The sequence below is a fragment of the Cucurbita moschata genome, unplaced genomic scaffold (genome assembly GCF_002738365.1).
Source record: "Cucurbita moschata cultivar Rifu unplaced genomic scaffold, Cmos_1.0 Cmo_Scf00083, whole genome shotgun sequence".
NCBI lineage: Eukaryota > Viridiplantae > Streptophyta > Magnoliopsida > Cucurbitales > Cucurbitaceae > Cucurbita > Cucurbita moschata.
The window spans coordinates 673,803-682,249 of record NW_019268599.1 but is presented as its reverse complement, the minus strand read 5'-3'; the positions used below and the strand labels follow the sequence as shown (position 1 = coordinate 682,249).

The 8,447-nt window shown below is 41.9% G+C and overlaps 2 protein-coding genes and 1 non-coding gene across 3 annotated transcripts; 2 read left to right on the top strand and 1 right to left on the bottom strand.

Annotated features, from left to right (window-relative positions):
- Positions 1–290: 290 nt before the first annotated feature.
- On the bottom strand, positions 291–897 carry LOC111438864 (pectinesterase inhibitor-like). Its single transcript, XM_023076678.1, has one exon. It carries the CDS (start codon positions 884–886, stop codon positions 347–349), a length of 540 nt encoding a protein of 179 aa, XP_022932446.1. The 5' UTR covers positions 887–897; the 3' UTR covers positions 291–346.
- Positions 898–2,164: 1,267 nt separating this feature from the next.
- Positions 2,165–3,598, top strand: LOC111438863 (aspartic proteinase PCS1-like). Its single transcript, XM_023076676.1, has one exon. The coding sequence runs from the start codon at positions 2,193–2,195 to the stop codon at positions 3,453–3,455; it is 1,263 nt and encodes a 420-aa protein (XP_022932444.1). The 5' UTR covers positions 2,165–2,192; the 3' UTR covers positions 3,456–3,598.
- Positions 3,599–5,213: 1,615 nt separating this feature from the next.
- LOC111438910 lies at positions 5,214–5,352 on the top strand. The gene has a single exon (XR_002709732.1). It is a non-coding gene; the product is annotated as a small nucleolar RNA Z247 (small nucleolar RNA).
- Positions 5,353–8,447: the final 3,095 nt, after the last annotated feature.

Here is an 8,447-nt window from a genome sequence, read left to right as displayed (position 1 = left end):
TTATGAATAATGAAATTTTGAAATCGAGTAAGCTTTTGAACAATTTGGGCAAATCTACCTCCATACTCATTTTGAACAAGCTGAGGAGGTCTATAAATCATTAAGAGGAAATTATGTGCAGCTATTGACTCACGAACTAGAACCTGTGACCTTTAGAGTTGGAGAGCAGTAAAAGTTATCGAGTGACCCTAGATTAGTATCGAGTCATATTAGATTTAGGTTTAAAATGTGAAGGAGTCCATGTCCAAATTTATAGGATTCAAACCAGACATATTATTGATTCATGGCATTCCAAGTACAAGTACATATGTTTGTTGTATAAAATGAAGAAAGGTTGAAGAAGGAGTTAGGCACGCCCAAGAAGAAGATTGGCTATAACCAAGATGATATTACAAATATCTTCCACAACCTTCCCGTTGCCAGACAGCGCCAATGAGTCCTTCGGCGGCTGCATGAAGCTGTCCAGACAGTCTCTGGCCTCCCTCATGGCTATAGACGCCATAGTGTTGATGCCATTATAGTCACCTTTCCCCAAGTAGTTCTTCCCATCCACGATGTCGTCGACGACATTGTTGTAGTGTTTAGCACAGGTGGCATAGCGCTCCTTAAGCTTGGGATCGGCTGCATTGGACTCCAAGGACTGGGCGAGGACACGACTTTGAGTAGCCTTGATGTTGGTGAGGTCGAGGGTGAAGATGGCCAACCCTTTTAGGTCTGTGGTGCCAGCAGAATTCAACACGTTAAAGCAAAAAGATGGGTTTCTAGTTTTCTTGCAGATGGTGGAAATGATGTTGTCTTGGGAAGCTACATGCATGGGCACCATCCCATTGAAGAACAGAACTGAAAAGACAATGGAAGAGACTGCAACAAAACTAGAAGATGCCATTTTTTATTTTTATTTTTTTTGCTCAATTAATCCATAGGGAGGGTTTACATATTTATACACTCACAATTTTAAGTAAAATGCTATTAAAAGAAAAACGAACAAAAATAGACCGAATAGGTTGCTCTTTTTCGTTATTAATGTAATATTGAACAATATGCTACTTGACATGGAAGAAGATCATATTCAATAAATAACCTAATAGGTCGACAAATATTTGTTTTGCCAATGTTTTTTGTTGGCATCTTGAAAAGTAGTCCTTGCCATCATTGTGTGTTTTGACGTGAAAAATGTGAGTCAATCAACTCGACTTGGTTAAAATCATGGATGTGGGAATCATGCATTGAGAAGTTAGTAAGTCAATAAGCTCGACTTGGTTAAAATCATGGGATGTTGAGAAATTAGTAATCATGGAATATTTCGAGGCAATCACCAGATAACCTAGACCAACCTCGGTCCACAATTTCCTGCAAATTTTTTAGAGGCATCATAAACGTGAAGATAATATAGTGTGTATGGCAAAAGGTATATATAGAGACATCATGCATCATAGAACATGAAAGTAATCACAAGATACATAACATAACATCATATATATGTCTCATGGGATCCCACGTAACACAACATAAAGTTAGTTATAACATAACATAATACCATACACGTCAAAGAGTCACAAGTACGACACGTGTAAGGGACATAGAGCACGAGTCGTTCATACTTTGTACCATTCATCTCACCAATCTAATAGTAAAACCACTTATTTGGTTGACCCAATCCGTCACTAAATTTTCTAAGTTGCTATTCGTTTGATCCTGCTCACCGAGGTTGTGTTTCAAACCAGACTCCCAACCTCATTAAGGGTTGATCCTACTTATCGAGGTTAAATCTACTACATATTATTGTTAAACAAAGATCACTGTGAACTTAATTCAATTCATTTAATATCATAGTTTTGAACTAAAAATTACATATTCAAATCCTATCACATATATAGTAAAACTAAAAACAAACATTTGTTCAAACTAAAACTAAAACTAAAATCAGTTTCCTTGAAATAGGATTTTTGAATTCTCTACCGTACATTAATTATGCACACTCTCTCTTCTATTTTTACTCTCTATATAATCCCAACAACAGCTCCATCCAAAAACACGTTGGATATGACCCACTATCAAAATATATCGAGACAACAAAAAAGAGAATAGAAAAGAGTTTCTTTCTTAATTGTTGCTTTTTTTTTTATTTGTTTCGGTGTATTTAGATGGTGGGTTATATCCAACGTCATCAAAACCGTCACAAACCCATAATCATGCCTCTCTCTCTCCTACTGCTCTCCCTATTGGGTCTCTTATTCTCCCCATCAAACTCCCTCTCCCTCTCCTTCCCTCTGACCTCCCATTCTGTCTCCTCCCAAGAAGCCTCCCTTTCCCTCTCCTCCAAAACCAAATCCCATGGGAAGTTCCCCTTCCAGTACTCCAACGCCCTTGTGGTGTCTGTTCCCATTGGATCGCCGCCGCAGCAGATGGACATGGTCGTAGACACCGGCAGCCAACTGTCCTGGATTCAATGCCACGGCAAAGTAAGGAGAAAATCAGTGAAGCCCATGATTAATTGGTTTGACCCTTATCTCTCCTCCTCTTTCTCTTTCCTTCCCTGTAACACCACTCTGTGCAGACCCCGAATTCCCGATTTTACCCTTCCTACTTCTTGTGACCCAACTCGCCACTGCCACTACTCCTACTTCTACGCGGATGGGACCCTGGCCGAGGGTAATCTCGTCACTGAAAAATTCACCTTCTCCAATTCCTTAACTACCCGCTCCCTCCTTCTGGGCTGCGCTACGGCCTCCACCCAAAACAGGGGTATGTTGGGAATGAATACTGGACGCCTCTCCTTCATCTCCCAGGCCAAAATATCCAAGTTTTCCTATTGCGTTCCGGATCGAACCGGGTCGGATCTAACCGGCTTGTTCTACCTTGGAGACAACCCCAACTCCGCTAAATTCAAATACGTCAACATGTTGACTTTCCCCAAAAGTCGACTCTCCCCGAATCTTGACAAGTCGGCCTACACCCTTCCGATGAAGGGGATAAGAATAGGCAACAACAAACTCAACATCTCGCCCGCCGTTTTCAAACCGGACCCATCTGGGGCCGGTCAGACCATGATCGACTCCGGCTCCGATTTGACGTATTTGGTAGATGAGGCCTACAGCAAGGTCAGAGAAGAGATGGTCAGATTAGTGGGGCCCATGATGAAGAAAGGATACGAATACGCCGCCGTCGCCGACATGTGTTTCGACGGCGCAGTGGCGGCGGCGGTGGGTCGGAGGATCGGCGACATGTGGTTCCAGTTTGAGAATGGGGTGGAGATATTGGTCGGGAAAGGGGAAGGGTTATTGACGGAAGTGGAGGAAGGGGTGAAGTGCGTGGGGATCGGACGGTCAGATAGACTTGTGACTGAGAGTAATATAATCGGGAACGTTCATCAGCAGAATATGTGGGTGGAGTACGATCTGAGCAATAAGAGAATTGGGTTTGGTGTTGCTAAGTGTAGTGGATTGAAGGCATGATCATGGACGGTGGAGATTCATACTATTCTTTTGTGTATCTATTTTTATATTACCAAATTTTGTTTTTAACAAAATTTGTTGTAATATCAATACTTATTGATCATTCATTTCGTTTAAGTATATGACTACGAAATAGTTTGTTTTTTTAAGTTCCATACTTCCTAAATATAATTTAATGGATTAATTTATAAAATTTATAAAATAAATAAATAACTAAACTTGCTCCACTAGTAGGCACAGCTAAAACTACCTCAGTAACATGCCCTCTATGACTCTTAACTTACTAAGGGTGACAACTCGACTATATATACCACATAGACCCTAACCCCTCTTGGTTAGTTCATGAATAGGACCTATATGGGTCACGGCCTCATGTATATATAGATGTGTATAATGAGGATTACATGGTGAGCCTTGATCCGAGAACAAACCTCAATTTGGATGATGTACTACTAAGTTCAAATTGCGCCGAACATTGCTAAGAGAAGGAGCTAGCATTGGCTTTGTCATGATATTGGCAAGCTGAACCTTGGAAGACATGAGTCGCACATCATGTTGACGAGTCGAAACTCATTCATGAATGAAGTGATAATCAACCTCATCATGCTCTATGAAAGATTGGATTGGCATACAAATAAGTGGCACCAATGTTGCCACACCATAGGCTAGGTGTTTGCGCTTGCGAAATCTCGAGCTCGAAATCCCGATCTCACTTAAGAGGACATGGATCCAGATTAATTCGGCAGTGGCATCTGCAACTGCCTTGTATTCGACCTTCGTACTAGAACGAGAAATTTTCGATTGTTTCCTTGAACTCCAGGAGATAAGATTGCCACTAAAGAAGATTGCATGGCCTCATTCGACGGTCATCAGGATTCTCGACCCGAAAATCAGTGTTGGATTTTGTAAAACACAATCCCATATCAAAAGTGTCATGTAGATAATGGAGAATTCGTTTCACTGCCGCTCAATGTACAGAAGTCGGGGAGGACATGAACTGGCACACTCTCTTGACACAGAAGAAGATATTAGGACGTGTTAGAGACAAATATTGGAGAGCACAAACGACACTCCGATAGCAAGTAGGAGAGCTTTTCACCACCATCATTGAAAGTATTTATGGCGGACCTCATTCCAAGAAAATAACTCAAGTGGACAATATCATACCATTATGGAGATCCGTGATTCCTAACATGGTATCAGAGCCAAGGTTTATTCATTAACAATGTCAACCATATCTTCTTCCTCCTCCCCATCCACCATCTCCAGCACGATCTCATCTACCATGGCGTCAACCTTTGGCCCAATCCCTCTCCACCACGCTGTCATAATCTGTCTCACCAAAAACAACTTCATCATATGGCACGCCCAGCTCTTCCCCTACCTACGAAGTACAAAGCTTATGGGCAACCTCAATGGCACCATTGCCGCACCCCTGCCAAGCTGGACCCTTCCTCAACCACTACTGGTGCTGACCTGGTGTCTAATTTGGCCTATGATCGGTGGTATGATCAAGATAAACAGGTCCTTGGCGACCTTCTCTCCTCCATGTCTAAGGAGATTTTTCACGATGTGGTTGACGCTACTATGTCCAAGGAGGCGTGGGATACCCTACAACGGATGTTTTCATCTTCAACTCGTGCTCGCACTGTTTAGATCCGTGTTGAGCTCATCATGTCCAAGAAACGCGATCTATCTGCTGCAGATTATTTTTGCAATATCAAAGGGCTGGCCACTGAGCTAGCCGCCGCTGGTCTTGCCTTGCGAGATGATGACGTGATCACGTATCTCCTCGCTGTTCTTGGCCCTGATTATGATCCCTTCGTCACCTCGATGACTACTAAGAGTTAAGCCCTTACGCTTGATGATGTGTTTGCATATCTAATGGAATTGGAAGCTCTCCAACTACAACACCAAGTTGAACTTCAGTTAAATCCTGGATCTTCGACCAATTATGCTGGTCGTTGTGGTCAGTAGAAGAACCATGAGCGTAGGGATCGTGGTCGTGTCTGTTCTTGAGGTGGCGCACCCTCTCGTCCTGCTGGTGATCATCGTGATCCTTCTGCTCATCCTTCCTGCTAAATCTGCTGCAAAGTGGGGCATACTGTCTTTCGCTACTAGCATAGGATGAATGAGTCCTATCAAGATGAAACTCGTTTTGCGGCACTGGTGGCTACTTCCTCTTACAAGATTGATCCAAATTGGTACAGTGACACAGGCGCCACTGATCATATCACCAAAAGCTGGATTGTCTTGGTGTGCGCAAACGCTATCATGGAGGTCAACAAGTTTAAGTCGGCAATGGAGCAAGGTTGCAAATTTTGCATACAAGTTTTTCTTTAATTAATACTGTTGCTCGTCCTCTTACATTGTGTAGACTCAGAGGAGATTCTCTTACTATGAATAGATATGACCTTTTCTATATGTTTAACACAAAGTACATGGTAAACCCACCGGAGACAGTGGGGCCTGTAATTAGGTTCTAGTACCTTAGTAACATAAAAAAACAGTTCATATTCTATAACCAGCATAACATACACTTTAAGACACTAATCGATTGTCCAACACATAACTGAGAAAATATTTGTTGAATCACTAGAAAACAAACTATTTTAGAAAAAGGAAATCATGTGAACGACCATATTTTAGATTCTAAAGATCTATAACGCTAAAAAAAATGGTAAAGTCAGAGGAGAAAAAGGGGCATTTTGCTTCTCAACCCATTATAGGAGACTTAGGATTTCCCACAATGCACCTGCAAAAGAGAAAAGAGAAAGAAAGAAAGTTGAGAAAAAAAACTTGAGAGGAGAAAAGTAAATAGCTGGACTTCTCATCGGAAAACCATCATCGAAGTTCACTCTTGATCAAGACTTACACGCAGGAACTTCTTCTTAAAGAAATGGAGGACTCGTGTAGTTGAAGTTCCGTTTTCCGTCAAGATGTGAGAGGAATTCGCAAGGTAAGATCTCGAATGTTCATCTTCATATTTGAGATCTTCCTTTGGAAATAGAGTGCTAAGTTTGATATCATCATCTAGGGAAGATCCGCCGTTGATTTTGTGAAGAAAATCGGTTGGAAGCGTTGAGATTTGAGAATTCTTACAAGAACGGTAAGGGTGCTAACGGACCTCCTTCCGACGCTCATAACTCGTCGTATGATTAAGAAAAATATATATATGTATATATATTAGCACATAGTCTGTAGTAAGATCTAAAACTTTGAGGAAGAAATCATTTCGATTTGGAATAAATTTGGGAGATAAAAAAAAAGAGAATAATGTCGAAAAACTAATCGAAAATCTCATTTTTTCTGTTAGGAGGAGAGAGAAGGCGACGACGTGCCACGTGTTAAATGGCAAGAGATTTCTCGTGCGTCGATAGCCACTACACATGCGTCGAACGCCCCCTAAAGCGACATGGTTCTATTCTTCTAGCGACACGTGTCTACGGCAGTGCCAACCCAACTCGCGTTCCTCAGCCGCCCCGATACCTGCACGACGAACCGAACTGCAGTGACCCGCGGTCTAACCCAACCACCGACGACCTGCAATTGCAGAATAGTGTGCGCTCGTGGCACTCGCGCATGGAATCTACGATTGGGCTTATCTTGACGAGTGGCTAGCGCGTGGCAAGCGCGTGTAAGTATGTTTTGGCCTGTTCGACTTTTGTTTGCCTGATTTTCAACCCGATTCCTATTCTAGCCCAATTTTTATGTGATTTAGGACCTAGTTGCAAAATCGGTATTTTTTAACACTCTACTTGCTTAGGAACCCTAACTTAAGGGCACACGTCAACCAAGTCACCACACGGTATTTAGGAAGAGATACTTGTAGGATTCGTTTAGTTTGCATGCATGCTAGAATATTTTCCTTAGATGTAGGTTTTCTTTAAATGTATTTGGCTTAGTTCATTAATATGAAGAATGGATGTAATATGTGAAACATTATGCGAACTCTCTGAAAGTGTGCAAATATGCTTTAAGCTTCCATTGTATTTATGTATATATTAATTCATGCCGAAAGGAGGATGAGAATTTGTGAACTCTGCGCTCCAGGAGCCTAATGGATGTTATCGCGCTGTTGAGCATGTTTGTTTATTTTTGCATGAATTATGTATGATGATGCTAGATACAGTTGCATGCACACTCAGTTAGCTTTCATGAACCAATGTAACGATAAGTCTAGGGTTTTGTGGTTAGAGTGACCAATCACTAAGTAAATACCTAACCCTTCCCCTAGGAGCCTAACAAACCACCACGGCATACAAACCCCCACTAGAGTACCCTAGGCTACATGTGTGTGATTGGTGTCATAGTTTTGTGGGGGACTGAGGGGTTCCTGATTAGGACTCAACTTCTCCTAGCCGTTTTAGCATGGGAAACGTGAGACCCATGTCGTACAGACCATTTAATTGGATGGGTTAAGGGGTGTAGCCCTCCCCGAACAGGAGGACTATCATGGACCTAGGGGGTTGCAGCTCACTTCCTAGGCAAGATACTAGGTAGCCTCAGAGCCATGCCGAGGTAGCTACTCGCAAGGCGTTAGTCAAACGCAGGTTGACATAAGGGAACTCTTAGGGTTTAAATGAAAGGATGAAGAACCAAAGAAGCCCCAAAGGGCAAGCCCCAAGGAGCTAAGACTAGAACTAGACATCCTAGAGTCAAAGAAAAATCCATGGAAATTTGTTAAGCTTAGGATGCGATAAGAGACTACAAGTAGGTGGCTTACTGAGTATAAATTTTATACTCATCCTTGCTATATCTTCCTTTTTCAGGTACGTGAGGCATTGGGTCAAGAGAGGGCGTGTTGAGGGATGTGGATTGTCACAAAGGAAAGCATCTCCCAGGGCGTCAGTCTGGTCTTACCTTTTAGTACACTTTGTCCTTAATGTTTTCTTTCATTGTAAAAAACTAGTCACATATAGATTCTTTGTATTGAAACGCTCTTCTTATGAAATATACAATTGATTTTTCGAAATGATGTTTTCTTTTGAA